Source organism: Leptosomus discolor, chromosome 3, assembly GCF_034619465.1.
Source record: "Leptosomus discolor isolate bLepDis1 chromosome 3, bLepDis1.hap2, whole genome shotgun sequence".
Taxonomy (NCBI): Eukaryota; Metazoa; Chordata; class Aves; order Leptosomiformes; family Leptosomidae; genus Leptosomus; species Leptosomus discolor.
The window spans coordinates 30,683,388-30,708,703 of NC_141393.1; the positions used below are offsets into that span (position 1 = coordinate 30,683,388).

The 25,316-nt window shown below is 35.9% G+C and overlaps 1 protein-coding gene across 1 annotated transcript in view; it reads right to left on the reverse strand.

The window, feature by feature from the left end:
- Positions 1-19,967, reverse strand: part of ARHGAP5 (Rho GTPase activating protein 5) — a 35,043-nt gene extending 15,076 nt beyond the window's left edge. The window contains exons 1-2 of the mRNA XM_009948376.2: positions 16,245-19,967; positions 4,832-4,979 (exon numbers count right to left, since the gene is read on the reverse strand). Coding sequence (XP_009946678.1) covers positions 4,832-4,979; positions 16,245-19,967 — 3,871 coding nt within the window. The remainder of the gene's footprint in view (positions 1-4,831; positions 4,980-16,244) is intronic.
- Positions 19,968-25,316: the final 5,349 nt, after the last annotated feature.

Here is a 25,316-nt window from a genome sequence, read left to right on the forward strand (position 1 = left end):
TCCAAAACACCAATTGAAAAAATACTGAAATATTAAAAAACCCTCATATGCTAATACTACCAGTTAGCATGAGTAATTTTTGCCCAAATTATTAGACGTTTGGGAAAGTTAAAAATTATCAACAGTATATGCTGAATAGCACACAAACAACAGCACTTGAAACTAAATTGGTGCATGTAAAACGGCATTATAATGTTACTATCAAAACACTCGAGTTATAATGACATAAACATGTAAACTTTTTACACTTAAAATTAGACATCCAATAGATATTTTTACATGGTACTGCAATATAAAATTCAAATCATATCAACATTTTGTTGAAGTTAAACACTGAATTAGCCTCAGAAACCAGCGTTCCTGTCTCCCAACAAAACCATTAGAGTATCAGAATACCCTCCTTACTCTCTACATAATTCTTAGAGAAACACAGAAGTCATGCTATTGAAACAGTTTAGCTTCAAAAATTCTCAGTTCTGCTGCCCACATTTAGAAAAAATGAGTTGTACTAAAAAAAATTAATAGTCTACATTGGATATATTTGTTTTAAAAAAGGAACAGTTCTTTTTTTTCTATCATGTCTTATCACAGCACCATTACTTCTATACAAAACCAGTCAACTACAAGTTTCTTAAAAATCAAAACCAAACTCTAATTTCCTTGCTAAAGACATTTCCATAAATCTAGTTTGCAGAAAACCAATACTCTAAAAAAGTTCGTTTCAATTGATGTAACAAAATGACCTTCTCTTCAGTCCATCAGGAGAAAGCAACAAAATACACCAGAACAACGTATTATAAAAATCTTCTTTTGGAATCCTGCAACTGAAAGTAACTACCAATGTCAAAAAGTCAACTTAAGTAGCTGCCTTCAAGAGCAAGTTACATGCTGATTTGCAAAGAATGTGACAGAGGTAAAAGGAAACAAAAATCAGCAGTTCGTACATTATGCTACATCACTAATGACAGAAAAGTGTTTACACAGTCTGTAAAAGGTTACCGATAAGATCACAATATCTTTACCAGAAAATAAGATCTCCTGAGAACATACATTTATATCAAGACGTTTAGCAGAAAACTTGATAATTCACCATCATCAAGTTACTTACCTGAAAGATAAAAATTCTTTTGATCATCATGTTCAATGAACCAAGAAGAAAGAGCTCTGACAACCAACCAAAACATTACTCATCCTGCTATAATTACAACAAATTCAAAAATTAAAGGCTTGGATAGAGAAAAGGTTTTCCTATAATCAGGGACAATGTGTAAACACACAAGCAAAGTTTGTTTATGATATTTAGCCAAGCTTTCCTCATTCCTTATCCGTAAGCGTTATTAAATGTAAGATAATCTTACACGGTATCGTACAAATTTTTTTTTCATCAATAGGTTCCAACAACACAAAGTATTATCTGCTATTACTGCTTTGTACTAGTAGTAACAGCAACAGCACACACTGCTGCTGAAATGGAGGTTCTGATACATACTTACTGCTTATTAGGTTTAGATCTGCTCAAATATTAACTTCTTCACTCCCTCAGTTCCTATTCCCAATACTATCAAAAAGATTCCAAAGGGATTCAAGTCCTAGATTATCTTTCAAAAACACAAATTAATTGACTCCATAAAGCTAAACCAGTTCAGAATAAAACTGCTTGTTGCAAAGTATCAAACTAAACAGGAACACACAGAAAATGCCATGTGTAGGCCCTGACTTAGGATTCCTTACCTCGACCAGATCTCCCTTTACCCTGATGGGAGGGCTCCTTCAAAAGAAAAATCTGTTGATTTATAAAAGGCTGGAACTTTTCAGCTCCTAGATTTACTTTATTTTTTTCCAAATTGTCCCTGTTCTACTGATGCACACTTTTTTTTCCTTTGTAAAGGTATTCCAGAACAGTATGGTGAAAAAAAAAAATCTGATAGTATTTTCTGCATGTGCTCAATTCTTTAAGGTTTGTGGTGGAGCAAGAATCTTCAAAGACACTTTCTGATATTATCTTCTCCTCCCAGTATCCAAAACAAAGCAGAGAAAATGTTTTTTTCACACTGCATAATTTCTAGCCTCAGTTACAATTCAGATGAGTGGGTACAAAGCACTGTCTTGTATAATTTCATAAGGCAGAGATAGGGAACATTAAAAATTAAGATTAGTCGTTCAATTTGAGATTAATCATATCTTCGCAAAAAAAGCTGCAATTCAGCCACAATGCAAATTACATGTGGTAATACAAAAAGAAGGAGCTGAACTCCATGAAAGTACCTTAAAAGGAAAAGCTAAACAAATACATCCTCTGTGAGAGAAATACACTGATTAGCCTCACTCAAGAATAGATGGAAAAGACTGCACTTCTTGATTAAAAAGACAATAATAAACACTGGTATTCAGTTCAGTTAATACCGGCAGTAGGCTGACTTGCTAAGAGACAGCTGAAGTACTGGATGACTCCCCAGGGCCAAGCAGCTGATACAACACTTTATCAAAAGGGAATGGTACCATTCCAGACTCCAGCCTGAAGCCAATAGATCCTGACTTGCTTTCTGCAGACTGATCATGTCCAAAACTGTATTTGTGGAATTTCCTCTCAGACAGTCCCAAAGTCAGTGATGTGAGTTTATCACAGTACAGGATGCGAAGGCAATGCAAGTGAACATCCTCCTCTCTCTAAGGCAACAAATATGTTCTATCAGAACATGGCTTGAAACTCAAATACCTACATTAACCCAATATAAAAATAAGACACCCAAAAAATAAACTCCTACAGCCAAGTATGGAAGTTTCAAAGAACAAGCAAAGCCACTTACAGCAGCATCCCAGGATGAACATATGCTCGCTCAGCCAGCTAAAGGAAAAGCAGTACCTCTCAAGTCACAACTTTTAAGGATCCCGTCATACTTTTAACACATCAGCACCTTAACTAAGGATCTTATTCTTCAAAGACAGGTCAAGAGAGGAGAATAAAAGCGTTAAACCTTCTGGGTGCTTGCGTTATTTGATGATTATGAGGAAAAAAAGACAATGAATCATGTTCCCACACTATTACAGTTCTCTCATCCCACAAGCTAGTGAAAATCCTTTGGGAGAAATACTACACTTTCTTTCTAAAGTTTACCACAAAGTCAACAGATATCAGACAACATCACTTTTAAGCAAATACAATTTTCTTTAGCTCTGGATTTATAATTTTGTTGTTTGAAAATATTCTTACAAAGTTAAATATGCTCAAATTTAAGATACTACTTCTAGATTCTACAAACTCTTCAGAAAGTCATTTGGTTTTCATTACTGGTGAAAGTCTGGTTTATATAGCTATACATAGTAGCTGTGTATAGCCATTTTTAAAGAACACAAATTCAGACAGTGACTCACGCATAAAATTATGTTGGTTTGTTTTGGAGGGGTTTTTTGCTACATACAATAGCAAACACAAAATATATATTAAACCGTCTGTACCACTCTATTACACCTTGCCCTTCTTCCTCCTTCCTCATTTTTTCCTGGGTGAGGTGAGGAAAGCAAAAGCAAGAGGGAAGAAAATGCAGGTCTTACGTTTAGGCATAGAATAAGCCAGAGGTAAAGGTTAAGGGCAGATTTATGCTAACAGCTCTGACTCCCAAAAGATCAGTGCCCGAGGATTCACCTAATTTTTTTTGATTGCAATAATGCAGTATATAAGTTGACCACCTGTAGCAGTTCTTCTGGAAACACTACTCTTACAGATGGCAGGAAAAATGAGTTTCAGTTTAAGGAAGAAAACTTCAGTTTTACTCTTGCTAAAACTGTTACTGCCATCTTACTGCCAAAATTGTATTACAGAGTTAAGAAAATGTTGAAAGAAGGTGCTGTTTTCCTTTATGCTAAACAATATCAGCCTGCAGACGCCCATCAAAACATGGTCCTGCTCATGTTTCAGCTCCAGTCAGTTAGTTTCACTTTCATTTGCCTCAAGTATAGCCATATACCATTTATGCAACTTTGCAGCAAGCAACATCTACATGCTAACTGAAAACTGCTGCTTGCCATCTTTAAAAACAAAGAAGAAAAAATCAAATAAAACCCAACCACACCTCCCTCCCAAACCTCAAAACAACTCCCCACTCCTAAATGTAGTCTTCTGTTGGACCAGCGAGATCATTCTACTCGCCTCATGGTCACACAGTAACTAGGCTGAAAGCAGGGACAAACATACAACCAAGGAGCCAGGGAGAAAGGAGAGAGAGAAAAACATACTGTGAAATGTCACCCTAGTGCAAACACCTGTATGTTAATATTTTAGGTTAAACTGGAAATCTGCAAGTTAAACAAATCGCTTAACGTTTTTCATATAGAATTACACGGTATTTAGAAAATAAATGTTTCTGTCTCTGTAACAAGTTAAAATGCAAAACTAGGTTTACCAGCAAAATAAAGAAAGCAAGCCAACTAATTAAGCCATATCAAGTACCTGTTTTCTGCAACTGGAAAGAGTGGATTTCAGAGCTTTTTATGTATGAAGTAAAATACATGGCAACAGTGAGACACGTAAGACTGGAATGCCGTTGGGTTAAAAGCCATTTGGCATCAGAAAGTGCTACAAGTTTTTTAAATTACAGGAAACAAATGTTAAACTTCAAGTGTCAAAACAAAATTAAGTATTTGTGTAAATAAAGACAAAAGACCACCATACATTAAGCAATTTAGAGAACATATTCTATTTTTAAAATGTGCTTATCCCATAATTAATTATTTCTAGAATAAAACTGTAAAAGCACTTTAAAACAGAAAATGAGAGGCTTTACTTGTTTTGCAAAGTGGGAAAGTCTTTCCTCCAATAGTCCTCCTATCTTACCTGTATCTTCAATGAATTGCACACATTTTTCAACAAACAGAGGTATCGGTTTCTCAGGTGTAACCAGATCCTGTAGGGGCATCCCAAAGTAATTACTTTCCCAGTTTCTACGGATTGGAGGATTGAATGTCTTAGTTTTCTTTTTCGGCTACAACAAAACAAGAGTTATTTAAGTAATATTCAAGTAATATCTTCACTAACTCATACTGCAACCATTCAGTAAAAACAAACAGATCACATATCTACCAGACATTAAAATTCCTCTACAGCACACTGAATAAAAATAAATGTACTTTTAAAATAGCATACATTAGACACAAAAATGCTCAAATAACTTCTAATAGATCTGGTAATTTTTGTACCACATTAGGAACAGGATGACCCAATGCACCAGTAACTGAAATACTATAGGAACAAAAATAAACACACTACTTGTTTAGAGCGCTATGACAAGTCTTTACATCCTAACTTTCAGCATCACTCACAAAGGAATCTACATGAACCACATTTGAACCACACCTCTATAGAAATCTTCAGGATAAGACTGTGAAGTGTTACATCACAAAACAAAATTAGTGTCTTCTGTATGCGTCTCATTAAAGATACTAAATATTTTTTCTATTGCAACTATGCTAGAAACATGATGGTGCACGACACACAGCAATCAATCTCAGAGTTCGAGTTGCAGGCACTCCTATTAAGCATGACTGCTTTGTTGTAGGCACAGGATTTTAGCCAAAAAAAAAAAAAATGCACCCAATCAAATCTAGTACAATGATGAGTTTCATATAAAGATTTTTTGCTTGTTTTGATTTTTTTTTTCCTGAGAGAGACTTTTATCAGTTCAACTGGTAAATCACCTTTGGACGATTACAAGAATTATATTGTATATATATTTTCATCTCTGAATGTTGATGAAAATATTCAGAGATGGCCACACAAAGTGGCCAATCAATTGGTTGTATGTTGGCAACTGAATGTGGAAACTGAATGAACATCACCATTAAAATCTAGCATTTTATCTTTAAGTTTATATGCAGTAAGAAGGTTGCTAAAAGCAGTTACATTTTCATATATAAACTCTTCAGTCAACATCTAATAGTAAAAAATAAAAGAAAAACAAAAAGCACAATAGCCAGACTTAAATTTAGTAAAAAGTTTTCTAGAATTTTACAGTTTATAGTAAGTCTACATCTCAATTAACTGTTAAGTCAAAACATGTCTCATTTCTGTATTTTACATGTAGAAAAGTCTTGAATTTCAATATCTTAGTGTAATAAAAAAACCCAACGGGTTAACTTCTAGAGTTTTGTCCCATCGAATTTACTTAATCAGTCCTTACCAACTACCTAGAACTTCAGGTCAGCAAGGTACATATTCATGATTGACTTGCCCACTGAGAATCAATGAGCTGAAGTTGAACTCTATGGGGGACAGTGGAAACTACAGCCTAAAGAACATTTCTCCAACTGTCACCTACAGCACCTATGGAACTTCTCCAACACTTGATAAAAGAAAATCTGTTAATCAAAGCCTTTCAACAACCTAATTGAACACTTAAGACTGTTTACATGGAACGTCTCTTTTAAGACAGCTTGTGCTTCTTGAAACCAGCAGCAAAGTACCCATGATTGATCACAGTAACAGAAGGCTAACAAAAAATTAGGCTTATTTAGATATTTGGGATTTCTATAAAAAGTTCAGCACTTTAATTTAGAATTTACCAATTCTTCAAAACACTAGAAAGAAATTGCTCTCCAGCAATTCATTTCTCCCCAAGTTTTACATTCACTGAAAACTTAATAAAAAGTTTAGGAAAAAAAGCTTAGGATAAAACTTTCGATAAACTTTTATGACTAAGCAGACAGTATCTGAAAACATTCTTTTCAACTGTCAACTCTTTGCATAACTTTTATTCATCTTGGATAAAATATCTATGGTTCTACCACCATGTGCCTTCAGATTAGACACAGCTTTTTCTTCCTTCCTTCTCACTGCGACAGTCCCCTAGTTTGTTGGCTATTTTCTCTTTCGTGGCAAAATCATATTTTATTAGGCAACATCCAGTTCAGAGAAGCAGCAGCTGAAAGGGCAAAGCTGAAGCTAAAGAATGTGTAAAACTCAGTGAAAACATCTTTGTCAGATGTTGAATGAAAGATCATTTCAGAGATACATACATTAGCACAATGAAAAATTAAAAACAATTTATTTTTTTCCCCCAAGGTGTTCAGTGCGCATCCCCACCATCTTAGAATATGGTGCAACACTCAGACTCTGTATTTCAAACCCAGTAGATAGAAAAAGACTGTGTGTGTCTCTCTGATTAAGATGTAATATTAGCATAACATAATTAAATATAAACAAATTTTGTTGGTGTGAGCGGAAAGCAATCTGGTTAATGGAATAATAAACTAGAATTTTTCAGAATTTTTATTACAATTATAATACTAATGAATATTATTAACTGTGTAGAATACCTGGACTTGAATATCAAGTATGTCTGCAAAGCCAGAATAAATAATGGTTTTCTTCTAATAATTGTCCTGCGTTCAGAAGAATGGTTGTAAGGGACTGAGATATCAAGTATGACATCATACACTCAAAAAAGCAGAAAGGTTTCTTATTTCTTCTTTCTGTCTACCTGAAACAATCAGTTTAATCTCCAATTTGGAAAGTGAGAATTTGTCTAAAGAATTTAATATAGAATAAAAGAATAAAGAAAAAAAGAAAACAAAAAAAAAGCTGAAGCCCTTTTCAAACTGATCTAAAAGTAGAGTACAAGAGATGATCGTTGCACAGCTATTCCATAAACATGGAACTAGCATTTCACAAGGCAGACAAAGTTACAGTAATAATTTCATCAGCTATTTCCCACTATGTTTCATGTCACTTTCTTGTCCAATATTTACTAAAATATCTCTCTTGTGATTTCCCTTTTTTTGCGGCATGTGAATGGTAATCTCTCCAATGACAGTGCAAATCAAATCTTCCTGCAAATAACATATTTACACAATCTTCACAAAAAATTACTTCTGCAAATTAACAACAAAACTTTAAGGTATTAAAAAAACACCACGTTATTTCCTGTTTTGAGACTTCCATACTTTCCTTAAGTTGCATGTCTAGACTTCTTAAGCAGAGAACTTGTTCTAAATGAAAAGGCATGTTACTGTGCAAAAGACCTGATCTTTGTCAAAAGATCAACTGACTTCAGGAAAAAAAACAGGTCTTATTTCTAACAAAATAAGCTTTAGTGAAAGTTTTTTTTTAATGCGTGTTCCCAACTCAGAAAATAGCAGTTTTTCTGATCCATCAGTCATAGCATGGAACTTTTAAATCTGCTCGTCAAGATAATGACTATCATAATTTTTGCTATGTAAAATTAACTTTCAAGAATTCTCTAATGAAACAATAAACAAAACCACTGTTAAACATTAAATTATTCATTTAGTTAAACAGCACCTAAAAAAGATGAATTATTTCTAAATTCCTAGATTTTGGCAGAGAGATTATGATTTTTGCCACAGGTATTTTTAGTTCAATAGTTCTGCCCAAAACACCTACTCCCACAATACGGCAGTAACCCAATACTGCACACAGCAAGCACTGATCCAGGCACAGTCAAAGACAATTTGGTACGCTGTTTCTATATCATAATGAAAACTGACTAACAGGCACCAAGTTAGAGAAGACAAGAACCAGCACAAAAGTTTTGTTGGTTAATCCTAGTGAAAGCTCATTGTATCACATACCACTGTTTCATGTTAGTAATTAAAACTCAAGCCAAACACCATGAAGCTGAAATCCTTAGTTTTCATATAAATCTGCACTTTTTTATAATTGATCGCTGCACTGATGTCGAGCTTTCCAGCAAAGGTTTCACCACTTGCTTCTTGCCAAAGACAACTTCTCTTCATACCCTAACAGAGGTTAATGCCAAAGCTTCAGCTGATCCATATAAATTTTGGCAGGAAATCATTTTAACTCAGAGAATCCCAAACTTGCCTTGTGTTGCTGATACCAAAAGCAATATTGCTTTAATTACAGTAGTTTAATCACTGAAACATGTGTTGAAAAAGATCAGTTGAAGTCCTCTTCATAAAAGACAAGGTAAACATGAAAACATGTATTCTAGCATGGCACAGTATCCAATTCCTGATTTCAAAACTAGAAATATTATTATAAAAAGCATAAAAACATGAAAACGTATATTTAAAGTATACTCAAGATCAGCCCTCTTGACTGTAGGTACCAGGAAAACAGCTAAGCAGCACTTATCTTCTAGAGAGAAACTAGTCTGAGACTTCAGCCAGCTGTGAGTTGAGAGTACAATGCACTTAAATACAACCTTTTAAAATTAAGAAACCTAAAAAACTGCCCAAACCTATCTGTCAAACCCCTTTATGGCTGGGCTGCTTACTTTACTCTTTGTCCAAGAGGGTCTTCCCTTCTTTTTTTCCTCTCCCCTCCATCCCACCAGAACTACCATCATTATTTATCAAAGGGGAGATTCAGCCACTTCTCTACCTCCCACACACTTCTCTACTACTAATACAAAGGAAATTTTCTGCCTGCTTCATTTGCAGTCAGCCCTAGGGTCACAGAGTGCAAAGTCAATATTTTCAAGACTATTAAAATACTTCATAAAACCACGCACCATGAACAGCATTCATTTTATATGCTTAATAAAGTATTTGTAATCTCTAATTCATAGCTAGCTCTTCAGAAACTATACAACATATGAATAATGCAGATGATGGTCCCTAACATGCTCTCTCTTTCTTCCCCTCATGCCTTCTGCCATTCTTAGAGTTCCAGCTTGTTTTACCAACTTTTGAACTACAGAGGCTCAAGAAGGCATATGGCTCCAAATATGCATTTTAAGAGTGTTAAATTTGAACAGATGAAACCTGAAAGTACAGACTTTGATATTTCCTATACTCCTCAGGAGAAAAAAAAAAATTTCACTGCACATTCCAGGCTGAAGTAGATAGTACTTTGCTAAATCAACCACTGAATTTAGTCAAGAACAGATGAATAAAAATGTAAGTTTATCTCCCATTTCTCACATTTACCATAGTCTTATTAAAACTGAGATCAACACACACAGGTTATACAGTTCCCAACAACATTTCAGTAATACTTTCAACATAAAATTTGATATAGTTTTGAAATTATAATGACAGCAAACAGGTTTAAGCATAGAAAAATATATATCAAACCTGTGCTACCTATATTGTGTTCTAAAGCAAGTCAGAGTAAGGTATGTGAGAATTCACCTAGGTGTTAGTGGATTTTTCTTGCTGAAATACTGAGATAAGTTTCCAGATTAATTAAAAGTAAAAGGCATCTTACAATCATCTTGGTATAAAAGAAGATAGAAAGAACATAATTCACAATCTTCTTTGGAAGCAACAAATGTTTGCAAACAAGATTACACAGCATAATGTTTTAAAGCGCTGTTTTTCAGATTTAATTTAACAACACAGCTGGAAACTCCAGTCACACACACACACAAAAGAAAAATCAGTCCTTGAATAATAAAACTATCGACTATTGGTCAAAGAACAAAAAAAAGTAAAACTTTTTCAGACTTAGTCACTTTTAACAATGGCATGTCAAAGAATTATCACTGGTCAGTTAATTTACTATATTGTTTACAAGATTTCTGTAGTTAGGCTTTGGTTTCAGAAGTACTTCAAATAATTTCTTCCATACAAAAAAAATGAAAGATACCCATACTAACCTTATTTCTACTTTTACAAATGTATTAACAAAATAATTATTCCATAACAAGGCATGAAGCCTGCAGAATTTATTTCAAAATGAGGTTCTGCCTTTCCCTTTGCAGAAATTTATTCAGGATATTTGCTGTTCTTGGTATGCTGGCGGGAATTAAAAACTAAAACAACTATACCTTACAAGAGGGAAAAAATACAGCCTAAATTAGACACTCAGCATATGTCAAAGTGTTCACAAAGTCAAGCGGTCTAAATTAGATGGCTAAATTTTTTAATACTCATCAATTCCATTGTACAGATAAATATAAGGTTATTAATTGTAACTACATGGAACAGGTACAGGTTTCCAGATCAGGCAGGCTTCCTGCTGTACAGGGAATTACTAAAGACAAGGGTGAAAAATAACTTGCAATTATTTGATGTAGTAATAATACTACTAGATAAATCAATAATAATTGATAAATAATTTTTTAAATATTTCTACCAAGCTTGTTTACACATGAGAAGGACATGGTAAGAACAGTGAAAGGCCAAGAAGCACTCTGGTTTGGGCCTTATATCAATGCACAAACTGCATGACAGCTGCAGCTTTAGGGTTACTGCACACACATGTAGAGGTTCCTCCTGTCTGAGATAACAGAAGGTTTCCTCCAGCAAGATTCTCATCCTCTATAAACATTCACTGCCTTTTCACATCCTGAAATTTTCTGCATTTTCTCTCTGTTGCTCCATATCTCCAAACTCATCAAGTTAAACTAAAGACAAAATTAATTTATTATATGGCCTGCAAGGCTGCTGCTCTTAAAGAGACTGGTGCGTACCAATACGCAACAATGTTCTATACTAGACCTTTGTATCAGTGTTACAGATTCTGATACAAGCATCTACTTGTAGTTCCCACTTGCAATTTTCGAAAAAGACATGGAGATGAATGCGCACGCATCTCAGCTGGAGGGGTCTAACACAGCAAAGCAGAAACAGCTGAGGCAAAGTTGCACATGAACATTGTACTTTGTGTTTAGTTCCTCCAAGTTTGTGAACACTGGTAAGGAAACAAATAATCAAACATAGTAAGTATGTTGATACAGCGGAAAATTCACTCTGGAAAACGCATTTAATCAGACATACTTTGCGTAACAACAGCAGAAAGGACTAGGTGCTTTTTCGTAAGAGAAACTTTGACAGAAAAAGTTCCGTAGAGGGAAAAAAAGCAGCACATCATAGCTTAACAAATATTGGCACACAAGATGCATTTGAAAGCTTTGAAGTGTGCTGTGTGCACACAGCTCCACAACAACTTGCCTAAAAAGTCCTGTGACTCTCTAGCCAGTCTGCTTTCTTTTTTTTTCCTTCTCTCCACTTGCCTTCATATTCCACATTTCTTCCCTACCAGAAAAATTTTAACAGTTCACTTGCTATCAGTACATTCCAGGCCATAGAATAAATTTTTCAGAACATTTAGAAACATGGTAATAACATAAAATAGGATAAAGGTGGTTGTATCACAAGTTAGACTATGCTAGACGGATCCAACCTTCTCCACTGAAACCATGTATTCTTCTCTAGAGGCAAAGAAACTGCAATGATCAATTGGTTTTACTAAACTGGACTTCAGTAAGGCATTTAATGGTGGTATACAGGAAACTACTGTGACAAGTGGAGTAAAGGCAACAGGATGATATTCAACAACAAAAAGGACAAAGTCATAGACTAATGGAAAAAGCATGCACTGGAATGTGCATGTAGCAGGTATTATAACATACATGTACTATGATGTACATGTACTATGTGTATGTATGTACTACAACGTGCATGTAATATAAACCATCTGTAGTACACGGTAGGAAGTCATTAGCTGAAAATTACCAAGGATAAGAACACAAAAAGTTCCTAAATTAACTGCAGCTAAGAAAAAGTTGGGTGCAATCACACAAACTGTGTCAGGTAGTAATTTCTAGTACAGATCAACAAACATTATAATTATATGATGTGCTGCTATGACATTCTTTGCAATACTATATACAGTTTCAGACATCCTCATTCAAAAACTTAAGTTCAGAGGGAATTACAAAACCTTTTTTAATCTTCTAAAACTCAGGTCAAGTAGCAGCCATATTCTCTTTACCTGTTTGGAGGTGTCAGACATCACAGAAGGAAAAAAACACTTCAGGAGAGAAATTACCACAAGGAAAGATGAAAACTGGAAATTGCAAGATGATCCTCACCAATACAGAGGAAACAAGTTCTGGAGGAGTTTTACAGAATAGTGAGAACGAGGGGATAAAAGTTTTCAGGGGAATTATTTCTGCAATAATTGAAAACAAAGCTGAAGGATGGTTCTTCCAGTTCTAACTACCAGTATATAGAAACAGCATAGGAAAACACAAACACGGTGTTACTGACAAAAACAGTCAAATAATTCAGACCAAAACACGCTCACTTAACAGGTCTCAGTTTTAAATTGATTAATTTCCTTTAGTAGTAAGCACTGTCAGAGGACCTTACAAGTAATGTTACCTGCTCACCACAGATTTATCATTGCTATACTTTCCACAGCAAAACATTTTCATTTACGCTTCCAAATAGCAACAAGTAGCACAATTCATTTAATAACATGTGTTCAAAATAGATTTTTTTAAAAAAAGCTTGCACATACGTGTTAGCAGACCAGTTAAACTACAGCTGTTAACTTCAGGTTTGTAAAAAGGAACTGTTGTTTTTCCTACTCTGTTGTTTGCCAAAACTCCCTTCCTGCTTCCTACCCACCCAGCTCTTGCCTTCTTCCCTTCAATTTTTTACCTGAATCCTACAATCACTCTACACCCATTCCCTGCCTCCCAATATCTGTCCTAGTGCCCATCCCAATATCTATCCTAGTGCCCATACCTTTATATGACTTCATCTTGTAAGCTGGGAGACCGGGGTGTGAAAGTATCAGGACAGAATGAGCATTATCTTTAAATGTTTTCTTATTCTGGGCCTGCCTTTAAAACACTTTCCAGAACCTCCAAGAGGGAAAAAACCCAAACTCAAAAAAACCAAACGCCCCCCAAATTCTAAATGTAAAAATCTGCATAGGCAAATTCTGCCTCTAGATGAAATCTGCTTTGCATAACTGAAAACTGAAGTGCAAAACAACAACTTACTCTGCATAGGAGCGTTCTGCAATGCCATACAAGAAACCCACCCAGCAACACATCTCAGACCCCTCCAACCAACAAAGATGAAAGGAGTTACATCCTATTTGGGCTTTAAAAAGCAACAGCATACCACATGATGGTTTTTTTTTTTTTTAAGATTTTTAAAATAAATGAAGTTGTTCTCTTTGACAGAGACAATGAGGAACTCAGACTTCAAAGGCTGAGTTTTTCCAAAAAAAAAATGTTTTGTTCATAAGATTTCTGTATTTCAGAATCACTGTAATTATAGCAACAATAGTTACATGTGTATCTTATGTTCCCTTTACATACAGCTAAACAATTAGGAAAAGTATCAGTAAGAGCTCTAAAAAATACTCAGAAAGGGGTACTGAAGTCATATTTTTCCCTTTCACATTCAAGGGGTCAAAATTCTCAAAAAAAACCCCAGCAAGTAATCTGTAAATAGTGATGCACTAACATCCCTCACGTGGACTAAACAACACTCAACAAGGAAAGTATCATTTGAGTAATTTTTGAGTTTTTGTAATTAAAGATTGCTGGCTGCTCATCTAAAACAGAGGAAAACATGTTAAGTTCCAAAACTGATAAAACTGCATCTCTCTCGCAAAAAAAAACAAAAACAAAATAAAAACGAAAACCCAAACCAGTTAAAAAAAAAAACAAACAAGAATATTACAAACTAGAATGACTCATCACAGGAACTACTCTCACTTCATTAACGCAAGTCAACATACACAGAAGTCACTACTTATCAAAGGCACTAAGCACTCAGCATTCTCAGATATTTTGAATGCTTGCAGACATTTTAGCTATCAACTTAAACTTGCTTTCTCCATCATTACAATAACCTGTACTTCTACTATTAAAAGTTTTCTCTGACTAATTTGAAAGCATCAGCCCTGGACCATGACTTGAAAGTTAAAAACCGAAACAAAACAAAACAAAACAACAAAACCAAGCAGTATGTTAAAGAAAACTTGAAACAACAGAGTCTTAACCACTACAAAACTTTAGAACAGCCTGAAACTTCTGACTGGGGCTGTCTCTCAAGAGGCCAAAGCCAAAAGTGGAACCTTTGGTAAAGATATAAGTGGGTTTCCTGACACAATGCCAGGAAGAGAAGACCCCACTATACTAGATCTACACAGTTTAAACATAAATATCCAACTTGAAGGAACTTTCTGTCAACTCAATACAGCTGAGTCAGCAGGAGGATTATGACCACTACATTTCAATTTCTATGTAATAAGGTTATTTCAATCAAAAGTATATAAATTATTGTTTTTAAAAGCATTTAATTTTCAAAAAAAGAATAACTTCAAAGTATTATTAACCATATCATTTTATACCCATGAGACATCATTATCTATGCTTATAAGTAAGCCTTAAGAAAATTTAGTGTCCTTTACATCAGTCATGTGTAATTCAAATCACTGCTGCATACTAGGAAGTGCAATTCAGAATTTAATCCATTAGTAAAATTTAACTATGCTCTACTTGAACAAAACTTATTTCTAAGTGCTATTCAAGAACTGTCAGATTTAAGCTGAGACACTTAAAAAATCCTACAAAAGACCGTATTAAAAAGGTCGAGCTATTTTGGGACAAGAAAGAAAATATCTAATGGACCAGGAACACTCTGGGTTTACTGTTAAACAAAAACTATATGCAACGCAATGATTGCTAGCCTAAAATTAAAATCTAAACTATAAAGACTATGCATCCAGAACCTACACCACCACACTACCTTGATATAATAATTTTTAAAACAGTAAGTCAAAAAATAAGTAACTATCAAGCATAAAGATCAAAATGAAACAGATATCTTTCAAGTAGAATGTCGCATTACTATTAGAAACCCATATCGGGCAGGCATTTTGTTCTCTTTATTTTGTTTGAATAGAGAATTGTGCAGGTAGCACAGCTTTCACCTTAATTACTTGCTTGCCCACACTAGGAAAATGCAGCAGTCAGTAAAAACACTATACAAAGTTGCCTTTTTGTGCTCCTGTTTTAGAGTTCCAGGTAGACAACTGAGAAATAAAAAAACCCCAATCCTTTCATTCACCAGCCCTAAACTTCATTCCCACAGCCAGCCAGAACTGCAAGAACTGAAAGAACCAGTTCTACCCAAGAACTCACAAAGCAGCTTTTTTTTTTTTTTTTAAAAAAAAAAAAAAAAAAAAAAAAAAAAAGATGTTACGATTAACAAAAAGGATCTGCCTTCACTTACTCATACGGAAAGGAGACTGCATATCTACATACAGTGGTGAAAAGAACTGAAACTTATTGAGAACTGAAACTTACTGAACAGCTGATTAGGTAGACAAACCATCTCATTCCCTCAGGTTTGCTAGTTCAGAGCGAGTTAAGTAGAAACTTGGACAAAAATCAAACATCAACATTTTAGAGCACCTGTTTCAAAATAGGATGCAAATCTTGCACAGTTTGACTCTTCCCGTCTTACAATGCACCAGAAGTTGTAAATAAAATTCAAATCAACTGACTTACCTTCTTATCTTCTTTTATTTTTTGGGTTTTCTTTTTCATTTTTTTGTCATCCAGTTCTTGATCCGATGTAATAGCAGGATTATCTATGCCACCCTTCCATGTTTCCACAGGTGAAAGAAGTGGGTCTTCTTCACTTCCACGATGTCTTCCTTTTCTTTTAGTTTTAGAGGTGGTGAAAGCCTCATCATCACTTGCATCTGAATGTGTTCTCCTATAGTAAGACTTAGCTTTGCTGAACAGAGTCTTAGACTTATATTTGTATTTTGAAGGCCTTCTTTCCCCATGACTTTTGGACACTCTATCAGAAAACCCATTTTCTTCCTCACCTTGGGTATTCATAACAATCGAGTTTCGAACTTTAATAATGCGATTCTGACTATCATCTGGAACCGCGTAGATATCATCAGCAAAGCCTTTATGTTTGAAAATAGTGTCAATAGGTTCAGCATAGTTGTCAGATTGGTCTATATCTTCTGGTGGCGCCGTAGGCACTCGAGAAGGCTGTTTCCTGGGGTTTTTGCCAATACCTGCCTCAATTGTTTTCAGGAGGTTAGGATCCAGTTTTTTCACATTTGTTCTTGGAACAAGTGGTTTCGGCTTTATTGGAGGAGGCACTTTATGGTTCCGTTCATGGTCATGACAATTGAGTGGTGTACTGTGAACAGGATACTCATTTCCTTCCAAATCCAATCGGTACTTTGAACGGTCACTAGGTGCTGGGAGTAACCTTACATCATCACCAATTGGACTGTAAGGTGGTGGTCCTTCAGTATCATCCTCTGAATCTGGATAATTGTAGTCAAGGGAACTTCCTCTGGGGGATCTTGGAAAAACATCTTCACTTGTATGCGTTGTTTCCCGTGTGCTGTCTGACATATAAGAACTTTCAATCATGTTTTTCTTCTCTAGTACGTCACTGAAGAACAATGTGAAAACCTCAGTTTGACGATGATACTGAGATAATGAATACAATGCTGTAAACTTAGCAGTAATCTCTGTCGCTATGTGTTCTCCTTCAGTCATAAGTTCCTTGATTGCTTCATTCTCAAAGAAGTCTGCCTGGCTATCAGTAACAGCCACTAACTGGACAGGAATTGTATCCTGAACTTCCGAAAGAAAGGCCCGAAGCATTCCCATGGATGCTTTCCGCTTCGCAGAATAGACCAGTATATATCCGTGAACAAGTTCATCTTTCCGTACACCAATTGAAGAATGATATGATAATATAGTTATCTGTATTCGACGCCTCTTTTCACCTATTATTTTATCAAGCATCAAAGAATTATTTTGGCCAGCCTGAGCAGCACTACAGGAATGAGAGTCAAGGAAGGGCGAAAGAATGAGATCCACACTAAACGGATCACCACACATGGCACACATGACAATTCTTAAGTCAGCTTCTGACAGATCTTTAATGGTGGGAACTGGACTTACAACATCAAAATTGTGTTTAACTGCTTCCAGTACTCCCCTCAGAGCTTGTTTTATTTGAGTCTCATTAAACTTGCGTGGATATGTACCAGCAGGCACATCTACAAAAGGACACTGTAATTTGTTGGCCAATTGCTGTCCCTGATGTCTCAGAATAGGTAGATTCTTGCTAACGCTGTCCCTCTGGTTAGCCAGTATTAACGTAAAAGGAAGATTAGCCATATACTTGTCTCTCCTTATCTGAGATGCTTCAGCCCTTATTTTTGCAATGCACTCCCCAATAAAATTCAGTGATTCAATAGAGTTAAACACACAGAAACAACCGTGTGGTTTGAAGGCTGAGGTCCACAACTGAGTCAACAGGTACGGGGATTTTGCATCAACTGGCCTAAGATCTAGTTCATATATTTTTCCATCTAATGCATATTCATCATCAGTGGATTGTGTCCGAATTTCATTTGCCAATTCTTGTGCAAGGCCATCTTTGCCCAAAATGAAAAGATTTACTTTATCAATGTTGGCACTATCGTGGTATAAATTTGAGCGGCCATGGTCTAGTTGCAGAAGACTGTTGGCAAGTAACTGTTCAACTTTAATGTCCGTGCAATTTTGGCCACTGAGACAAGTTTCTTTAGTTGGGTGATAAACAAATCCTATGTGTTTAAGCAGAAGAGATTCTCTATCAGGTGCAAGTTTCTGTAAAGCTTTGTATCTAGGTTCTTCACTCAGAACTGCATGAATTTCACTCATTTTATCTGAACTTGGTGTTGCATTAAGATCCAGGTCATAAAACAGCTCTGAATGTTCAAAAAGCATTTCCTGAAACTCCTCTTTGGCTTTTTCAACAATCTCCCTCTGATGCCTACCATACACCTCCTTACTATCTGCATCAGTGATGTATTTGAATGCTTCGTCCTCCACCACAAAACATAGAACTTCTTCCCATGGCTGTCCAGGTGAAATGAACTGGATTTTCTCAAGAGTTTTTTTGAATTTCTCCTTCATTTCAACCCTCCTTTTTTCAGATATAAGATGCTGCACGTGGTTTTGATAAACTTTTTCTGCCTCTAGCGTAGTGAGAAGGTCAAATGGAATCCTCCTGTCATTCACTTTATCTATGTGGTCAGTTTCATCCCAGGGTGTTTTTTCAAGCACTACAAAACATGACTGGAAGTCAGGCCTTTTCTCCACTAACTTCAAGGCTTCTGACCAGCTCAAGTGTTCAATCTCATCAAGATTTGACAGAAGAGTATTAAGAGCTCTTGGCAATGCATTAATGTATTCTTCTTTTCTTTTTCTAATATGTTCCTGTTTAAGCTGCTCTATGTGTTTTGAAAATGTATTTTTGGCCTTTTTTGTTCCTTCCAAATTTATGTATTCTTCATAATCAGGGTGATTTTTCAGTTTATTACTAACGGTTTTCCAAGTGGCATGATAGTCTCTCACAGTCTGGACAAGTTTTTCAAACTTATCTGTTGCTGTAACAACTAGCTGTCTTTGAGTTTTATAGGCATCCAGATAGGGGATTATTTTAGGTTTACCGCGAGTTTTATCCATCATTTGTACCAGTGCAGTAAAACATGTTTCAACATTGACATTGAATCTTGCTGATGTTTCCACCACCACAAGGTTCTTCTTATTTGAAGCAAAGGCCTGAACCTCTCGCAGATAATGATCCACACATTCATCACATTTTGTTGCTGCTATTATTATGGGTTTTTTAGATTTTGATAGCTGGATATAGAGATTATTCACAAATTTAAGTTGATCATCAAACTTCCTATTGCATCCTTGGCTTACGTCAATGCACAATAAAAACCCATCTATGCTTAATTTCCCTTCAGGCATTTGTTTTTGCTCAAAGTCTTGCTCCAAGCCTAGCTGATCTGTGCAAATGTACATTAGTTTTTCTGCTGACTGCAGTTTGGAAGCAGCTGCACGTTTTATATATGGTTGTAAATTCGTACTCCGATGAGGCAAGAAAGTCTGATCATCAATGAACTCCGTCTGTTCAATTACATGAATTCTGCACTCAATTCCATCCTCACCACTTTGTGTTACGTCACCCCAGTACAAAAAGTGATCATTGTTAACAACTCTTCCTCCAAAGTCAATTGTGCTAAGCACAGAGGTATGCTCAAGATAATATTCATCTGCTTTTGAACGAACGAATCTATTGCACAAACACGACTTTCCAACTCCACAATTACCTTTATCCTTTTCAGTTCCAGACAGTCCAACAACACTAACAGCATAAGATGGGGGACGTGGCTCTTTGTTTTTTGCCATCATAACTTTCCTCTCATCCTTTTGCAATTATCAAGGTAACTGTATGCGGTTTTCATTCTGGAAAGGTTCCTACAAATTTAAGTTGTATATCCAGGGTTCCAGAAATAGCTTTCAGTTGTTCCTGCTTCAGCTTGTCACTGAGAGTATCTCAGATAACCACCATGAGGAGGATCATCTTCCTAAAGAAAACAAAGAGGGGAAAAAAATTTTAAAGATTGCAGGCATTTCTTTCTAATATTCATGAGAGAAAAAGATTTTAAAAAGCACTTTTGCTTGCTTACCCTGAAATTGTTTTCTATGTATGTGAAAATTTTACAGCTACTTTAAATGAGATCTTAAACTCATAACTCATTCATGTTAATGCTATTTATATTCTAAATTTAAAAATAAACAGTTTCTAGGCACTATTCAGTAATAGCTCATCACCTGTTTTGATAGGTGATCAGCACACTTCTAAAAAAAAAAAACAAAACAAAACAAAAAAAAACAAAAAAAAAAACAAAAAAAAAAACCCCACACACCCAAACCCCCAAATTCCTGTTTTCCTTCATAGCTTATGGGTACTAGGCACTAGAAAGTATTTTCCACTCCAATAAACACAACAGAAAAACTCTAAATCCAACTCAATATTCACATACACATACTTTATTCACGCTCATACTTCCACTAGATAGCATGCTTACTTGCATGAATAACACTACTTTTCTGTGCATTTGTAGGTTTGATTTTAGGTTTCAGTAAAGAAACTTTCAAAATAAGAAGCTGTAAAACGAGGAAGCTGGCAATGTGGCTCAGCCGCTACCTATCTGCAGAACTAAACTACTTTATTTGTATAATAACATTAAACTGCCTTTAAGAAGTTTCTAACCTGAATTCTACAGAAAAATATGAATATTGTCATACAGATGCTAGGTACAGAAATATAAGTCTTATGTCTGAGATTTTAAGATTACAGTGTAGTATCACTCCTCCTGTCTCCAGGAAAACAAAACAAAACAAAACAAAAACTTACAATAACTGTAAACAAAAACTACTGTATCTACACCCAGACTTCCTCAGAATTGTTATAAGGTTCCAGTGGCTTTATTGAAGCCATCCTTAAGTATAACAATTACCACTAACTCTCAGTTATTAATCAGAAGACGTTGCTTACATACATACTGCAAATGAAAAGATATTTACTGGTTTAGAAACAATTACATTATGAGGAAAACACAAAAATTGAATGGCTGAATGACTGGGCCCAGCAGGTTGTGATCAGTGACGTGAAACCTAGTTGGGGGCTAGTAACTAGCCGTGTACTCCAGAGTCCAATACTGTGCAACATCTTCATCAGTGACTTGGATAATGGAGCAGAGCATCCCCTCAGCAAGTTTGCTGATGACAAAATTGGGAAGAGTGGCTAACACACCAGAGGTTTGTGCTGACATTCAGGGAGACCTGAACAGGCTTAAGACGTACATGTGCACTGCAAAGCCCTGCAGCCAGGAAGGAATAACCCCAACTGGCTGGAAAGCAGCTTTACAGAAAAGGACCTGGGGATCCCAGGGGACAGCAAGCTGAACACGAGCCAGCAATGTGCACTTGTGGCAAACAAGGCTTACAGTACCCTGAGCGGCATTAGACAAAGCATTGCCAGTAGGTCAAGGTAGGTGAACCTTCTCCTTCTACGCAGCCCTGGTGAGGCCACACCTGATGCACTGCGTCCAGGTCTACAGTACAAGAGAGATACAGAGCTACTGGAGAGAGTCCACTAAGCTGATTAAGGGATAAAAGCATCTCTCATAGAAGGAAAGGCTGGGAGAGCTGGGAGTGTTTAGTCTGGAGAAGAGAAGGCTCAGGGCTGATCTCGTTAACGTGTCAACAAATATTTGGTGCAAAGAAGGCAGAGCCAAACTCTTTCTGGTGGTGTCCAGTGACAGGACAAGAGGCACCAGGCACAAACTGAAACACAGCTGGTGCCATATGAACATTAGGAAACATTTTTTTATTGTGAGGGTGACAGAGCACTGGCACAGGTTGCCCAGAGAGGTTGTGAGGGCTGCCCTCACTGGAGTTCCTCAAAAGTCACCTGGACATGGTCCTGAGCAACCTGCTCTAGGTGACCCTGCTCAAGCAGGGACGCTGGACAAGATGACCTCCAGAGGCTGTCCAGAGGTACCTCCTACGCTGTTCTATAAATTTGTGAAAATATTTTGATAAAAACACTTTCCTCATTTTCTTGGAAAAACAAAGCTATCACATGGTGCTATAAATGAAAGGTACAGGCTACTGTACTTAATGTATTTGATTTTATATTTGTGGAGTAAAAAATAACAACATAAATGTATGTAAACAAACCTGTAAATAGCCCTTATACAAAGGAAAAAGTATAACAAGCATCAATACTGAAATTTAAGACTTAATATCTCAGCTTTACTTGTTACATATTTTGTCATTTTCAGCAACAATTTGTTGAGAATGGTACAGTAGTGCCTTCTTTTAGGTTTTTTTTTTTTTTAAAAAGTAGGATCTGTCACCTGAAAAGCTCTCAAAATCTGCTCTAATACTTGTAAAACTACTTCACAACTGCTAAAACATATCCGAGTTTGAAGACATGCAGCAGTAAAAGTATTTGTATCGCTAAAAGTTGCAATATCATCTAAAAATACTGAAACCTTTAATATCTATCTAAAATAGAATCAATCCTTGGCCAAGAGAGCTTTCCCACTTACTAACACCTAGAAATAGAAAACTGACATTGTGGTCAGAAACATAGTATTTATGTAACAATATCTGTAGTGAAATTCACTGACCAAAACAAAATAAAAAACCCCACATATGTAAAACCAGCTTTCAGTTATAGAAATCATAGTCAAGGGAAGTATCTTTTTTATAACAAAGTATCAATTTCATTACAAAATGAAAAGGAAGGTAAACTCCAACTAATTTTTATACTTGAGAGTTTTATATTGCAAGAACTGAAACTTTTATGCTGTGTTTTAAGAATGCTTTTTCTTTTTCTGTCTAAATCAGTTTACACACATTCAGAAAGAGAACCTGTATTTTAAATTTTGCTTTTACTCTTTCAACTGTGTTTCTTATATTCTTAAAACACAGGATTTAGAGCTAACAGAAAATAGCTCTGGGAACACAAATACTTAGCAAAACTAAATCCTTCACAAGCAGTGTGTATACTACTATAAATAAACCTAGTGTTTTCTTTCTAAAGCAAAGCTTATCATAGCAGCACCATTCAAACTATTAGAATGAGAAGTATAGTCAGCACTTTCACTATAAAATGTGTTCTGTTTACCACAGCACAATACAGATTCGACACGGACTAAACTAGAACACAAAAATCTTCATCCACGGGATTATTTCATTTAACCAGGAAGACGCTGTCAATTTCCATCTAGTTTAGAAGAAACAATCAATAATTTCAGATACTCTACATCCTCACATAGCAAAGGTTCTTCCTCCTCCAGCAATAAATGCTTTGTCAAATCAATACATTTTTAAGTGAGTAAGTACAAGAGTAAGGTGAAACAGGACACTGACAAAGGGAAAACAACCACAGTCTCTCACAAAATCTCTGACATGGAAGATTTTCACCATAATGGGAGTTGAATCACTAAAGATATCTAAGACCAGTATGGTCGTCTTTTTATTTTTTACACAGTTTCTACTCTGATTGTACAAAGCAAAGTCACAGAATGAAATCTGTGTTAATTTGGTAATAAACCTGGTAAAAACCTGACATCATAATGGCTTCACATTTAATATGTAACCTTTATTACATTGCTCCTCAAAAGGAAGATTTTTCTTTTCAGTAAACCACTAATTTAAAGGTACTTTTGTGCAGTTTTAAAATATATACACTGGAAATTCATGGTAAAGTAGTTCAATTATCTTACTTCAATCTGCCTAATTCTAAATAACAAATTGAAAACAATCAAATTCATGTCCGTTCCCCCTCCCCCCCATCTTTGCTACAGATTCAAAGGAAGGGTTGTTTGATTTCCCCAATTAATTTCAGTCTTCAAATTTAAAATAATAGAGCATTTCTGTGTTTAAACAGAAAAATTCTGAAGAGCTACAGAAGACACGAAGTGTATGACATCACTGCAGGAAGAATCTCTGACCTTCTACAGTCACACCATAGGACCTTGTCTCTACAGGCTTTTAGATTTCCAAATGTAGTTAAAGAAAATAAGGTGTATCATCTAGCACTTATTCACCCACCTCTCCCCCTAAACACAAGATTATGAAGACCTAAAGCCCAAACTTACCCTTAGGAAAACAAGGTGCAAAGCAAGATGATTATCCTGCTGTGATCTTCCTGCAGTAACGTCACACATTTAAACAGTGTCCTTCAGTAAGTCCTTCCCTGAGGGATCTGAAAACAAAAAGTAAGATTTGTTACTAATTCCAAAATTATGAAAGCAGAAGCAGCAATCAGAGAAGGTACAACATCTCACCTACGCATGAGGACTGTTTTCCTCATTTTAAACCCACAAACACAAATGAAAGCTCAAGCTGGTCTTCCTCTAAACTTAGAGGGTTTAAATCCTGTAAGCACAGCTCTTAATACTTGGGACAGAGAAGGCACTATTCTTAAGTGACTTTGGTTTAACAATACCTAGGTTGCAGAAGCCTCTTCTGAAAAAAAATTAATATAGTGCCTCAGATAACATGCAAATGGGAGATACAAAAATGACTAATCACTTGTAGAAGAATTTGGAATTCTAAAAATATCTAGATCATAGTCCTAAGACAAAGTCGGTATAGTCAGTAAGTACAAAACATATAAAATGCATGCATGTCTAAACACGTATATATACATTTTATTACTAGAAAAAAGTACAGTCCACCTCAAAACCTTTTTACCTGTAGCACAGTGTTTCTAAATTAAAGGCCTCACAGACTGACAAATCAGAAATTGAAAGCATAATTATATTTGAACATTGTGAATTCTCAACTAGGATACAAATTATTAGTATAACCTTGATAAGTGTTGATTTTACTGCATGGATGCTGCTGCAAAAGTAACCAAAAATGGAACTCTCTTCCAGGGAACTTCCTCAGCCTGCATCCACACAAACCCCAGACTTTGAATGCCACGCCAATGATGCGTACATCAAGATGCAGAAAAGGAAAGGAACTTAAGGCCCTTGCACTGGATCACAATAAGGCACCTTTAACTAAGGAAAGGAGTAATTTTTAAGCAAGACGCACACTAAGCCTGGCCCAGCTGCAAAGCTAAACTCTATCACTTGAAAGAGAAGACAGAAGACAGGAGGCTACTCATACCCTCCCCCCTCACCCCTAGCTGCAGCACTCCTCTATGTCCACAGCTGGGTGGGCAAAGCA